This window comes from Heptranchias perlo, chromosome 1, assembly GCF_035084215.1.
Source record: "Heptranchias perlo isolate sHepPer1 chromosome 1, sHepPer1.hap1, whole genome shotgun sequence".
Taxonomy (NCBI): Eukaryota; Metazoa; Chordata; class Chondrichthyes; order Hexanchiformes; family Hexanchidae; genus Heptranchias; species Heptranchias perlo.
Window position 1 is genome coordinate 29273431 of NC_090325.1, and position 15790 is coordinate 29289220.

Below are 15790 nucleotides of genomic sequence, written 5' to 3' on the forward strand. Positions count from 1 at the left end.
GAGGTACTTAAAAGATTGGCAGTACTCAAAGTAGAAAAGTCACCCGGTCCAGATTTTTAAAAAATTCATTCATGGGCTGTGGGCGTCGCTGGCAAGGCCAGCATTTATTGCCCATTCCTAATTGCCTCCTTGAACCGCTGCAGTCCATGTGGTGAAGGTTCTCCCACAGTACAGTTAGGTAGGGAGTTCCAGAATTTTGACCCAGTGGCGATGAAGGAACGGCGATATATTTCCAAGTCAGGATGGTGTTGTTCCCATGCACCTGCTGCCCTTGTCCTTCTAGGTGGTAGAGGTCACGGGTTTAGGAGGTGCTGTCCAAAGAAACCTTGGCGAGTTGCTGCAGTGCATCTTGTAGATGGTACACACTGCAGCCACGGTGCGTCGGTGATGGAGGGAGTGAATGTTTAAGGTGGTGGATGGGGTACCAATCAAGCGGGCTGCTTTGTCCTGGATGGTGTCGAGCTTCTTGAATGTTGCTGGAGCTGCACTTATCCAGGCAAGTGGAGAGTATTCCATCGCCACAGAATACCCAGCCTCTGGCCTGCTCTCGTAGCCACAGTATTTATGTGGCTAGTCCAGTTAAGTTTCTGGTCAATGGTAACCTCCAGGATGTTGATGGTGGGGGATTCGGCGATGGTAATGCCATTGAATGTCAAGGGGAGGTGGTTAGACTCTCTCTTGTTGGAGATGGTCATTGCCTGGCACTTGTCTGGCACGAATGTTATTTGCCACTTATCAGCCCAAGCCTGGATGTTTTTCAGTTCTTGCTGCATGCGAGCTCGGACTGCTTCATTATCTGAGGGGTTGTGAATGGAGCTGAACACTGTGCAATCATCAGTGAACATTTCCATTTCTGACCTTATGCTGGAGGCAAGGTCATTGATGAAGCAGCTGAAGATGGTTGGGCCTAGGATACTGCCCTGAGGAACTCCTGCAGCGATGTCTTGGGACTGGGGTGATTGGCCTCCAACAACCACTACCATCTTCCTTTGTGCTAGGTATGACTTCAGCCTCTGGAGAGTTTTCCCCCTGATTCCCATTGACTTCAATTTTACTAGGGCTCCTTGATGCTACACTTGGTCAAATGCTGCCTTGATGTCAAGGGCAGTCACTCTCACCTCACACCTGGAATTCAGCTCTAGATGGAATGCATCCTAGGTTGCTGGGAGAAGTAAGGGTGGAAATTGGGGAGGCTCTGGCCACAATCTTCCAATCCTCCTTAGATATAGGGACGGTGCCAGAGGATTGCAAATGTGACACCCCTGTTCAAAAAAGGGGAGAGGGATAAACCCGGCAACTACAGGCCAGTCAGCCTAACGTCGGTGGTGGGGAAACGTTTAGAGACAATAATCCTGGACGAAATATCATGTCTGACAAACTTGAGTTCTTCGATGAAGTAACGGGGAGGGTTGATGAGGGTAGTGCGGTTGATGTTTTGTACATGGACTTTTAAAAGACATTTGATAAAGTACCACATAATAGGCATGTTAGCAAAATTAAAGCCCATGGAATTAAAGGGACAGTGGCAGCATGGATACAAAATTTTCTAAGGGACAGAAAGCAGAGAGTAGTGGTGAACGGTTTTTCAGACTGGAGGGAAGTATACAGTGCTGTTCCCCAGGGGAACCACTGCTCTTTTTGATATATATTAATGACCTAGGCTCGAAAATGTAGTAAATAATATGGTGGATAGTAACAGACCTCAGGAGGTCATAGACAGACTGGTGAAATAGGCAGACATCTGGCAGATCAAACTTAACGCAGAGGAGTGTGAAGTGATACATTCTGGTAGGAAGAATGAGGAGAGGCAATATAAACTAAATGGTACAATTTTAAAGGGAGTGCAGGAACAGAGAGACCTGGGGGTGTATGTACACAAATCTTTGAAGGTGGCAGGACAAGTTGAGAAGGCTGTTAAAAAAAGCATATGGGATCCTGGGCTTTATTAGTAGAGTCATAGAGTACAAAAGTAAGGAAATTATGCTAAATCTTTATTTTTTTTTTATTCGTTCATGGGATGTGGGCGTCGCTGGCGAGGCCAGCATTTATTGCCCATCCCTAATTGCCCTTGAGAGAAGGTGGTGGTGAGCCGCCTTCTTGAACTGGTTAGGCCTCAGCTGGAGTATTGTGTTCAATTCTGGGCACCACACTTTGGGAAGGATGTCAAGGCCTTAGAGAGGGTGCAGAAGAGATTTACTAGAATGGTGCCAGGGATGAGGGACTTCACTTATGTGGAGAGACTGGAGAAGTTAGAACAGAGAATGTTAAGGGGAGATTTGATAAAGGGTGTTGAAAATCATGAATGGTTTTGATAGAATAAATAAGGAGAAACTGTTTCCAATGGCAGAAGGATCGGTAACCAGAGGACACAGATTTAAAGTTTTCGGCAAAAGAGCAAGAGGTGACATGAGGAAATATTTTTTTACGCAGTGAGTTGTAATGATCTGCCTGAAAGGGTGGTGGAAGCAGATTCAATAGTAACTTTCAAAAGGGAATTGGATAAATACTTGAAGGGAAAAAAATTACAGGGCTATGGGGAAAGAGCAGGGAAATGGGACTAATTGGATAGCTCATTCAAAGAGCTGGCACAGGCATGATGGGCCAAATGGCCTCCTCTTGTGCTGTACCTTAAGATTTTTTTGGCCAATGTAAACATCTCTAGTATGCAGTCTTCCCTCATAGCATGGATGTCCATATTCTATATGTGACTTCCTCTAACCCATCCATCGTGTTTTTCCAATTTTCTCTCCTCCTCTCATGAAAACACTGACTGGTATAATTTCAGTAGCAGACATTCATTATCACCCAAGTAGCCATTCATATGTGAGCCTAGACAATGAGTGACAACAGGCTATTAAGGGGCATCAAAGCCAAGCTTTGACCTGCCATTAACTGATATGTACACATGCACACTTTCCAATGGGGATCACTGATAAGATCAGGACTGGCAACCCTGGCTTATTTCTTTTTGATCTCCTTACCCTGGTGACACTAAGGCCATTTGCAGAGCCTACTGTTCCCCAGGCTGAGACTGGCTAATTTTGTACAGACTGAGAATCCACCTTGGTCAGTGTGGCATAGTGGTAAATCACACAGTGGCCCACCCAGCCATTAGCAGAGCTCTCCATCCTATTTGTGATTTCTGTTAACATATCTATTTACTTTCTGCATAATCCAGTTGACGGTGTGTGTTACAAGATCAAATTAAAGCCATGTTTAACATATAATCATAGATCCCATCAGGTAGCAGGTTTGAGCACCACATGGATTCATGGGAAGTAGGCCAAATACATTCCACTCTGCTGCAAAGGCACTCCAGGACTTGAGCACATAATTTAGGCTGACACTATAATACTGAGTGAGTACTGCTTTGTCAGAGTTCCAGTCTTTCAGACGAGATGGCAAATCAAGGCCCTGACAGCGTGTTCAGATGGTTATAAAAGATCCCCAGTACAGGTATGGTAGTGATTTATGTTCTTGGACTAGTAACTACATATTGTGCAACTGAATTCAATAAATTTGTTAATCTGTGGCAATTACCAGAAAAAATGTTCATGAAAGCCGTTGGGTTGTCGTAAAAAATGCAACTGGTTCACTAATGTTGTTCAGAGAAGGGAACCTGTCACCCTATCTGTTCTGGCCCACAGGCGACTCCAGTCCCACACAGTCCCTGAATATTTGGCATTTGGCTGGTTCTTCATAATATTTTCCTCAGGTTTGAAAGGTCTTTGGGTTCAATTCCTGACATCAATTCCGATGGAACTTGAAACACTTAAGGACTCAAATGGACACCTAACATGTGTATACAAGTCTCCACCATGTGGTTAAAAGTGGGAAATGCAGAATATCCCAAATGCAAATGAGCCCCTCATTTAGAGTGACTGATTAATGAAATTCTGTTTTTATCACATGTGATTCGAGAATTTCTAGTAGTGTTTTGCAGATCACATTTGACAGTTCTGTGCATTTTTTCATTAACAAATGTAAACGAGCTTTAACTGACCCTGCCTGTAACTGACTGTAGAAAGGCCACTAGAGTTTTCAGCACCAGAACTAATTCTAGGTATGAGATTTTCAGGCATGAGGTGTCCTGAGATGTCCATTCACATCAAAAACATGACTAATAGTAAAAGGGAATGGCCAAGCGGTACTAATATACGGTATTTTCTTTTCTCCTTTTTCATATCCCATTACCATTTTCTTTCTTTCTCGAGCTTCCTTTTTCTGTATTTCTCTTCCTTCACTGTGAGATTTGCACCTGTTTTCTCTTACAGGAAAGTAAAGGATATTAAGAGAATGAAGGTAGCTTTCACAGTGGTAATCAAAGTCCCAAATAAACAGGCTGCCTCCCCAAAAGGTAAGAATGGGCCTGCTCAGTCTATGACAGGGTAATAGCACCCCATGTAGGGCAATGGCTCAACCCTCCCAGACCTCCCCCGCCATGCAGACAGAACTCTCAATATCTCTCTGACCTAATGTTTCCTACATAACAACAATGACAACACTCCAAAAGTACTTATTTGGCTGTAAAGTGCTTTGGGACATCCTGAGGTCGTGAAAGGTGCTATATAAATGCAAGTTCCTTCTTTTTTTCTTTCTCAGGGACACTGCCAAACTATCCTGACCCTCAAACGTGTGTGGTTCTCAATGTGTGTGTATTCCCCTGCAAGTGTACTTATAGAAGAGGAAAGTTCCAGATTTCATCCCTGGTCTCTAGCTGGTAGCTGGTCTCAGCGGGGGCATTGGTAGAGACTTTTCAATTAGTCTCAGGACTTTGGAGGATAAAAAGCATCCAAGCTTCCTGCTCCTGATCACTGTCCAGTGACTGCGCAGTTGAAAAGTATGTGCATGTGGACATTGGATGAGAATGACATTGGGATTGGCTGTGATGCTGTCCATGGCTGAATAGCCTGCAGACATTCATTGTCTATGCTGAAACAAAAGGTACTTTTAGGCTATGACAATGCATACAGTGAAGCTATTTCCTCTGGTGGGGGAATCCAGAACAAGGAGATACAATCTTAAAATTAGAACTAGGCTATTTAGGGGTGAAATCAGGAAGCACTTTTTCACACAATGGGTAGTGGAAATCTGGAATTCTCTGATGCTGGGTCAATTGAAATTTTCAACTCTGAGATTGACAGATTTTTGTTAGGTAAGAGTATCAAGGGATATGGATCAAAGGCGGGTAAATGAAGTTGAGGTACAGATCAGCCATGATCTAATTGAATTGCACAACAGGCTAGAGGGTTGAATGGCCTACTCCTGTTCCTATATTCCAGTGGCACATGTACCATTGTCCTGCCATTGGTTGCTGTAGGAAATATTAAAGTGCCGACTTGCCTTGTTCCAGTAGCAGTGGATACCAATTTTTTCTTGGGTCTTGTGAACTGTTACTGGAATTGCAAGCTGTCCTTCTGCCCATCATCTGGTGCTGAATGTAAACAGAGGAGAATGGTGGAGAGGCTTTGAGGGGTCAGGAGATGAGGTACTTGTTGCAGAGTACCCAGCCTCTGCCCTGCTCTTGTAGTCACAGTGTTCATATGGCTGGTCCTGTTAAGCTTCTGGTCAGCGGTGACCCGCAAGACTTTGATTGTCAGGGACTTGGCAATGGTGGTGTCATTGAAGATTAGGGGGAGGTGGTTGGGCCTTTTCTTGTTGGAGGTGTACATTGCCTAGGCACTTATTTGGTACAAATATTACCTTTCACTTGTCAGTTCAAGTCTGGATGTTGTCCAAGATGCTGTAGACTGGCATGGGTTGCTTTATTATCAGAGGATTTGTGAATGGAGCTGAATACTTTAGAATCATCAGCAAACAACCCCACTCCTGGCCTTATGACAGAGAGAAAGCTTTGATGAAGCAGATGAAGATGGTTGGACCAAGGATGTTGCTCTGAGGAACTCCGGCAACAATATCATGGGGCTGCGATGATTGGCCGCCGACAACCACAGCCATCTTCCTTTGTGTCAGGTATGACATTACCACTGAAGGATTTCCCATTGACCCCATTGATCTTAGTGCCATATTCAATCGAATGCTGCCTTCAAATCTAAGGCAGCTACTCTCACCTCTGCTCTGGCATTCAGCCCATGCATCCATGTCTGAATCAAGGCTGCAATGAGGTCAGGAGCCAGTTGGTTCTGGCGGAACCCGAACTAAGCGTCAAAGCAGGTTATTGGTTAGTAGGTGTTGCTTGCGGGCACCGTTGATTATTTCTTCCATCACTTTGCTGATAATGTGGTTGCTCTATCTCCAACCTGTGCTCCCTTCGATCACACATCAGTGAAATTGCCCTTAAAAGAGATTTTGTAAGACAGGAAATAGAGATTAGTTGCTGCCACCCTTGAGTTTTAAAAGTTGGAAGATTGTAGAAGGAAAGAAAGACTGAAGAAAATTAGGAAGTTCAGTTTTGAGATCCTGGGGAGGAATAAGTAAAAATAGGAAAATGCTAATTCCTAATTGAAACACAGTGAGGGTGGAAGAACAGTGTGTAGCTGCAGTATTTGAAGCTTAAGATAGGAAAGGTCATAGCAGTGCTGACCAAAATTCTATTGACAAAACAGTGAAAGATAAGAAATATTTTGATGTAGTGAAAGAGTTTGGAGACTAGAGGTGAGAGAAGGGTCAGATCCTACCTAACCATTGTGGGAGCACCTTCACCACACGGACTGCAGTGGTTCAGGGAGAAGGCCCACCACCACCTTCTCAACGGCGGCTAGCGATGGGCAATAAATGCCAGCCTTGCCAGTGCCACCCACATCCTGAGAATGAATTAAAAAAAGGATCAGTGTTAGACAAGAAATGTTTTCTTATATTCTGAGAGAGGTGTTGGAAGAGCGTCCTTATATAGAAGAACAGTTTTCAAGTCTTATGTAAATGTTGGCTTTTTATAAATTAAGCTATTTAAATAGATTAGCTGGTCATTCATCTCAGTGCCTATTTGAGGTATCTTGCAGTGCTTACATAAAGACACTTCAAATTAATTCATTGTACGTGAAGTGCTTTGGGATGTTTCTGAGTGACATGATAAGGGGAGCCACATAAATGCAAGTCTTTTTTTCTTTTTTTACAGGGATAAAGTCATCATCTCTGAGGCGTACAGATCAGGAAGGTGCCAGATTAAATCCCTGGTGTGTTTGGAGTTGGCTGATCTGAGGCAGGGCAGCAGTATGGACGCTTCAATTGGCCACAGCAACTCCTGGGTTAGGAAAGAGATCATTGGCTGGGGTTTCTGTTCCTGATCTCTGTACAGAGACTCCTGCTGGAAGTACACCGATACTCACGGCCAAGGCTCATGCATAAATAACGGCCACTTAGGCAAGGTAGCAGAGGGCAGTTGCTCCCCATGGACATGTGCCTTACAGTCAATGCCTTCAGATAAGAAGAGAAAGAGAAAATAGGAGACTAGATTAAAAAAAAGGTAAGAGCCGGTTGCTGTTTGTGAGACTTGTGAGAGGCGTGTAGAAACTATGTCTTTGAAGAATTGAAAGAAACGAGATATTCATTCTATTGAAGTCACTGAGGAGACCAAAATGTGCTGATTCAGCCATTACGCTGCGAGAGGACTGGGGGTTGTGAGCACTGAGGGGGTGCAATCTGACTGTTGATAAATGTAGAGTGGAATCATCAGCTGAAGAGTAGGTGGGTGTAGAGGAGTTATTGGTAGGAAGAAAGAGTAGAATGGCAGAGAAGACAGAGCCTTGGGAAGCTGAGTTAATGAAAATAGCGTGAGAGGATGAGCCTTCAATGAGAACACAAATCGAGCGATTTGAGAAAAACTAGATAGCAATGAATGTAGCTTTGGTGGGAGGCTAAAGGATGGTAACATGTTTAGAAGTACATAATGGTACACCCTGTGAAAAGTTTTGGAAATGTCCACGACAATGACAGATGCTTCTGCAAATGTTCAAAAGAAGAGTTTCAGAGTATGTGTAATATAGGCAACAAGGGCACCAGTAAAAAGTCATGCTAAAAAACCATTAAAGCCAGATCATTTGAGAGTTAACATCTGCTTCCATAACTTTATTAAGTTACTGATTTAAGAGCAATAAGAGTAGTTTTAAGGGTGAGAGGGATCTTCTTAGCAATATAGTGAACAATCAATTTTCCAAGGAGGGAAGGTCGACTTGGGAGTAAGACTGAAGAAATGGCAGAGGACAGAGATGAGTTCAGAGGCACATACTTTGAGGATGATGATGAGTGGGATTGTAGAGGTTTTATTTAAGCACATAATCTAGACTGACATTTTACTGCAGTACTAAGGAGGTGCTGTATTATTGGAGATGCTTTCTTTTGGATGAGACGTTAAATATGTAACATTTATCCCTCAACTAGCACTGTCAAAAACAGAGGAACTGATCGTTCATTTCATTGCCATTTGTGAGATTGTGACATGTGCAAATTGACTGCCACATTTGCCTTCCTAATAACAGTGACTACATTTCAAAAATAATTCATTGGCTGTGAAGAGCTTTGAGATATCCTGAAGTCATGAAAGGTGCTATACAAATTTTTTCAAAATTCATTCTCGAGATGTGGATGTCGCTGGCAAGCCCTGAGAATATGGTGGTGAGCCACCTTCTTGAACCACTGCAATCTGTGTGGTGAAGGTACTCCCACAATGCTGTTAAGTGGTTTGATATAACTAAGTGGTTTGCTAGGCCTCTTCAGAGGGCAGTTAAGAGTCAACTACGTTGGTGTGGGGCTAGAGTCACATATGGGCCAGACCAGGTAAATTTGACAGGTTTCCTACCCTGAAGGACATTAATGAACCAGTTGGGTTTTTACAACAATAACTTCATGGTCACTTTTACTAATACAAGTCTTTTATTACCAGATTTTTTTAAAAACTGAATTCCCAAATTCTCAAGCTGCCAAGGTGGGATTTGAATTTATATTCTCTAGATTAGTAGTCCAGGCCTTCTGGATTACTAGACCAGTAACGTTACCACTATACTACTGTACCCAGACTAGCCCTGCTTGCTTTTGTTTTCTTTTCTTGATGACCAAGAAGCAATGTTCCTGGCAGAGCTGGCAGGGATAAATGATGTTAGTTATAGTGGCTGGACAGAATGGATGGAGTGGAGAGAGGTTCTTTACCAAGATTATTGCCACGAGAGTCAGAGGAGGAAAATGAACCAAATATGGTGCATGGAAGAGTGATGGAAAGGATTTACAGAAGTTACAAAACACAGTTTCAGCAAGGAACCAGAGGGAGGGCTGCTGGAGGGTCAGGAAGATGACTATTAATGTTTCTTTTCGATGAAGTTGTATTTATCAGCTCTAATGATGGATTTACAGAAATTTCACACCAAGATAAAGCTGACTCACGGTGTTTCAGAGCGATCAAGATGCTAACTGTGATAGACAGAATTTCTATGAGAGACAGGAGAATGACAGGCATAATTGAATCGAGCAGCAGCAAAAATAGATCCCTGAGACTAAGTTGCAGGCTTAAGGGATTTGGATGGTGTTATATAGAATACTGGACCACTGCGTTGGCGGATCTCAATCTCAGCTGAGGTGGCACTGAGGCATTGCAATTGGTCTCAGTGCCCCTCGGCTAGGGAGGGGACTCACAGTCAGAATTCCTGCTCCTGCTCCTATTCAGTGACTCCTGCTGGAAGGGATTGGGCTCAGCTGTGATGTTTTACATGTAGAATGGCTGGTTAGGTGAGATATCGGAGGGCACCCAGTGCCTTTAGAGCTATACTCTAGTACAAGTCTATAAGAGAGTAAGAAGAGAGGTGGCAAAAAATTTCTTTACATAGAAGGTTGTTGGACTTCGAATACTTTGCCATAGAGAGTGGCTGAAACAGAGGCCATTACATTTTTAAGAGAAATGTAGATACACATTTGAAATAGAGAAAGACACAGTTAGCACAGACAAAATGGGTTAAATAGCCTCCTTCTGCACTGTAAAATTCTATTGTTCTAAATCAATAGCGATGATTTTCTGGGCCCCCCTCTGTCCGAGTGCTGAACAGGTGCAGTATATCCAAAGTGTGCTGCTCCTGTCCAGACCAGGATCACCTGAATTTCCAGTCCTAGGCTATCTAAATGACCAATGAGCAGTCCCAAAGCAGGACCACCTCCTGGTAAGGCCTAGTGCCAGCTGTCAGGCCTGGAAAATTAGGAGCATCTGCTGGACTCTCAGGTGATTGGGACCAGCTGGCATCTGAGGAATTACCTCAATAAGACTCGGGCTGGGTAATTTTGGCTTTGGGCAATAGTATAAAACAGGTGATAGCGAATCGGCAGCCCGTTTTACATCTCTCCAGCTTTTATTCCAGAGATGTAATATAAGCTGCCAACTCGCTATTGCCCATTTTACACTATCGCCCAAAAACAAGATCTACCAATGCTTTAGAAGGAAGGTAGAAAATTGGATATTTCATAAAGAGACAATTACCTACAGAGGTTTAAAAAGGTGACCTGTTTAAATGTATCTCTGAAAAGCAACTATATTTCAATGAATATTCAATCTGTGTCATTGTCTGATCATAAACATCACTTTAAATGTCCCTGATGTTAACTCTGAAACATGAAATTTCATATAATACACATACACCCAAATTCTCACACATACATATACACACTTGCACACAAATAAACCAACACTGACACATTCATGTATACACACTACAGACGTGAAAGAGAGGAAAGCTGTATGTATATTGGTGGGGGGGATATGTACAATGGGGTCAGTAACCCCTGATTGGCTGGCTGGAGTGCTACAGGATATAAAGTCCCTGGATAATGAGTGCTCTTGATTGGCCTGCTGTTCTTTGTATGAGAGGCAGCTGCAGGCACAGCTCCACATTTGAATGTATATAGGGGATTGGAGGGTAGCAGCTCCATGGGCCATCTGTCTCAGCGGCCGCCAGCAACAAAGACTCCAGGATGGTGCTGGTACATGTCGGATATCTTGTTCTTCCAGTTTTTGGGTCTGTGAACAACAGAGGTACTACCTTCAAGGGAAAGAAATGATCAAAAAATATTTTTTCCCTTCTTTAGATGACAACTGATGTTGTTTTCACTTTTGCTAATTATATAGTACATAGACTGTTGTGAGGGATATTATGTGCTCTCATGTTAATTCTGTGTCACAGATTAGATGCTCTTTGTGTCTCAATTTGTAGAGAAATATTGATTTATAAATCTCAGCACATTCTCTGTATTTGTTTACATAAGCATGCAGTGTTAAACCTCCTTGTATAATACATTGACTTAAGACTTGTAGGAATTGTGCTTTGTTAGTCCTCTATTTTTCTTATCCCAATAATACAGTTCATTTACTTTTTGGTGCTGAGTATTTGAGTTTATAACACACCTTTTCTGTTAGCGCTGTGTGTAGTGCTGTGTAAGTGCAGTACTGTAGGTTCTCAGCTGCCTTTGTGTTGTACTTTGCACAGAGACGTACCTGCCCTTCTCCCATTGTCGAGTACATATTACTGCACACGTTCCCTGACTCTGTGCTCTGCCCCATGTGATGTAGTAACGGACCAATACTGATCTGATACTATCTTCTTTGTTGGCTTTTTCCTCCGGTCTGCTTCACTCTTTGCATTTGCAGGGAGAAAGAAGGAATTATTGTTACGGTTTCTGTAGCGATTAAGGCCAGCACTTTATCTGACATTGATTTGTGATTGTGATCTGGCAGGGGCCTCTTTGGAGAACGATAAAATCTTCTCTCTGTGGATCTGACAGCTTGTTGCACTATATTGATTTGATTTGTGAAAATCCACTGACTTTATTCTCTTCCCCCCCCCCCTCACCCCATGCGATTTTATCCTGTGGTTTTCTGAAGCAGCCGGAGGATGCTGAGATTCAGCTGCACTGGCCGTGCCTGCCCTCTGCTACCTCACCCGCATCCTTTAAATGTGAGCCTTGACAGTGAGTGCTGGCAGGTCATTTAACCACTAGAGCCGAGCCTGCTCTTGTCCTCAGCTGACGTTCACTCGCGTGTACTTTCCGGCAGGTGATCAGGGGTGAGGAACCCTGTCTGACTTCCCCCCCCTCCCTCCTCTCCTTCACCGAGGAGCACAGAGTCCAACTACTGCCCCGGGTGAGATGAGTTAACTCAGTGCGGACCAGGGATTGAACCTGGGAACTTTCTGAATTGCACAGCTCTCAGCACACGGTGTATCCAACAGTCAGGAGAGCTGGCTTCATTTCTTTAACTATCAGTGTCACTTTACAAGGGTTCTGCTTTCCTTTGTTTAATGGGATCTTGTCTCCTATGATCACACACAGGGTTGTTCCGTTTTCTCTTGTGTTTTATTTTTGCTGGTGTTATGACAGGCATTTAATAATCTAGTTTGGATCCTCCACTCTGCATCACCGTTCTGACATGAGGCTCTTTTCGGGTCGAAGGAGGAGCTTCTGTCTCTTTCTTAACAAGTGCATGAAGTGAAATGATAGGGGTCCCATTGAATATTTGCGTAGGGTTTTCCCCAACACAGGGAATTTCCGAACAGCGGCCAGGCACAGGGAGCAGATGTCAGGTAATTCCTGCCAGGAAGCGTGAGGGACAATCTGATGCATGGCAGGAAAGCTCACGCTCGAGGGTTTTTTTTCCCCTTGCCAATTCCCTCCCTCTATTGAAGGTGTTGACTCATTACTGGGGTACTGTTCATTGAGTGTGCGAGCCACCCATTAAACCAGGAACGCTCCAGTGCAACCTCTAAAGGCTGGCTCAAGGAGAGTGATACTGGAACAGGCTTCTTGGATAGGGAATTTTACAGGATTTTAGCAGGGGGGGGGGAGGAAAAATTCCACAGAATATAGAAGTAGGAATTTTTTTTATTATTCGTTCATGGGATGTGGGCGTCACTGGTAAGGCCAGCATTTATTGCCCATCCCTAATTGCCCTTGAGAAGGTGGTGGTGAGCCACCGCCTTGAACCGCTGCAGTCCGTGTGGTGAAGGTTCTCCCACAGTTAGGAAGGGAGTTCCAGGATTTTGACCCAGCGCCGATGAAGGAACGGCGATATATTTCCAAGTTGGGATGGTGTGTGACTTGGAGGGGAATGTGCAGTTGGTGTTGTTCCCATGTACCTGCTGCTCTTGTCCTTCTAGGTGGTAGAGGTCACGGGTTTGGGAGGAGTTGTCGAAGGAGCCTTGGCGAGTTGCTGCAGTGCATCCTGTGGATGGTACACACTGCAGCCACAGTGCGCTGGTGGTGAAGGGAGTGAATGTTTAGGGTGCTGGATGGGGTGCCAATCAAGCGGGCTGCTTTGTCCTGGATGGGGTCGAGCTTCTTGAGTGTTGTTGGAGCTGCACTCATCCAGACAAGTGGAGAGTATTCCATCACACTCCTGATTTGTGCCTTGTAGATGGTGGAAAGGCTTTGGGGAGTCAGGAGGTGAGTCATTTGCCACAGAATACCCAGCCTCTGACCTGCTCTTGTAGCCACAGTATTTATGTGGCTGGTCCAGTTATGTTTCTGGTCAACGGTGACCCCCAGGATGTTGATTGTGGGGGATTCGGTGATGGTAATGCCGTTGAATGTCAAGGGGAGGTGGTTAGACTGTCTCTTGTTGGAAATGGTCATTGCCTGGCATTTGTCTGGCGTGAATGTTACTTGCCACTTATCAGCCTAAGCCTGGATGTTGTCCAGGTCTTGCTGCATGCGGGCACGGACTGCTTCATTAACCGAGGGGTTGCAAATGGAACAGAACACTGTGCAATCATTAGCGAACATCCCCATTTCTGACCTTATGATGGAGGCAAGGTCATTGATGAAGCAGCTGAAGATGGTTGGGCCTAGGACACTGCCCAAGATAGCACAAGATATGGAGACAGACAATGGCATAGGATATAGGGGTGCAGATTGGCACAAGATATTGGGGCAGGGGATGCCAGAGGATATAAGGGCAAGAATGGCACAGAAATATGGGCAGGAATGGAATGAAATATGAGGGCAAGTATTGACAGAGGATATGGGGACAGGAACTCACCGGATATGGGACTAGGGAATAGCACAGATATGGGCAGAAATGGTATAGAAATGGGGACAGGGAAAGGCTCGCGATATGATGGCAAGATTCGGCACAGGATATGGGGCAGGGAGTGACACAACATACTGGGGGTAGGAAATGGCACAATATGTGAGGGCAGGGATTGGCACAATATTGGTAGCAGGGAATGACACAAGATATAGAGGTAGGGAATTGGCACAAGATATTGGGAGCAGGAATCGCCACAAGATATTGAGCGCAGGGAATAACAGGATATAGGGAATGGCACAGGGAGTTTTTCTGCATCTCTTCTCTTCTCCCTATGGAATGCTTGTATCTCACTTTTAGCATAGTGACCAGAATTATAGGCAAGTGTTGTCTGCAGCTGGCAGCGGGAGGGGTGTTTTTAAGGGCAGCAGAACGGAAATGAGACCTGGACCCAGTTAATTTGCCCGCATCACCAGAAGCCATATTTAGAGCACCCACTTGCTGGAGGCCACAAATTTTGCCGATACAGTGATGGATGTCAGGCTGCCTCTGAAAAGAATTAAACTATGCCCTAAGGGATCCTCTTTGTAAGGAGGTGCATTTAAATATTTAAATAAATTACTTAATTGTCTCCTTTTTGCGGGTCCAGTCCACTATCATGGTCTGGACTCCCAGGTGGGGACCACTTCTGCCCTTTGACTGACGATCCTACGCCGGGTTCCTCTGAGGGCTGGAGACATGGGAATTCCTGACTTAGGGAGTGCCCTGCCCCTTCTTACCTCTATTCCCACATCCAGTGACAGTCTCAATTACCAGTCCTCCTATAGTGACTGTCTCTATCTGCACTCTCCCAATGCATTTCCACTCCTTCACTGACTGTCTCTATCTGCCTCTTCTCCAGTGACTGTTTCTATCCTCACTCTCCCAATCACCATCTGTATTTCCACTCCTCCCGTGTCTGTCTCTATACACACTCCCCGACTGTCTCTATACACACTCCCCGACTGTCTCTATACACACTCCCCGACTGTCTCTATACACACTCCCCGACTGTCTCTATACACACTCCCCGACTGTCTCTATACACACTCCCCGACTGTCTCTATACACACTCCCCGACTGTCTCTATACACACTCCCCGACTGTCTCTATACACACTCCCCGACTGTCTCTATACACACTCCCCGACTGTCTCTATACACACTCCCCGACTGTCTCTATACACACTCCCCGACTGTCTCTATACACACTCCCCGACTGTCTCTATACACACTCCCCGACTGTCTCTATACACACTCCCCGACTGTCTCTATACACACTCCCCGACTCTCTATATACCCGCTCCCCGGCTGTCTCTGTACCCGCTCCCCGACTGTCTCTGTACCCGCTCCCCGACTGTCTCTGTACCCGCTCCCCGACTGTCTCTGTACCCGCTCCCCGACTGTCTCTGTACACGCTCCCCGGCTGTCTCTGTACCCGCTCCCCGACTGTCTCTGTACCCGCTCCCCGACTGTCTCTGTACCCGCTCCCCGACTGTCTCTGTACCCGCTCCCCGACTGTCTCTGTACCCGCTCCCCGACTGTCTCTGTACCCGCTCCCCGACTGTCTCTGTACCCGCTCCCCGGCTGTCTCTGTACCCGCTCCCCGGCTGTCTCTGTACCCGCTCCCCGACTGTCTCTGTACCCGCTCCCCGACTGTCTCTATACACACTCCCGGACTCTCTATATACCCGCTCCCCGACTCTCTATATACCCGCTCCCCGGCTGTCTCTGTTCCCGTTCCCCGGCTGTCTCTGTTCCCGTTCCCCGACTGTCTCTGTTCCCGCTCCCCGACTGTCTC

General features: G+C 45.3%; 1 protein-coding gene across 1 annotated transcript in view; it reads left to right on the forward strand.

The window, feature by feature from the left end:
- Nucleotides 1–10905: 10905 nt before the first annotated feature.
- The window catches only part of ark2ca (arkadia (RNF111) C-terminal like ring finger ubiquitin ligase 2Ca), a 28928-nt gene continuing 24043 nt past the window's right edge, over nt 10906–15790 (forward strand). The window contains exon 1 of the mRNA XM_067988895.1: nt 10906–10966. Within this exon, the coding sequence (XP_067844996.1) occupies nt 10906–10966 (61 nt within the window). The remainder of the gene's footprint in view (nt 10967–15790) is intronic.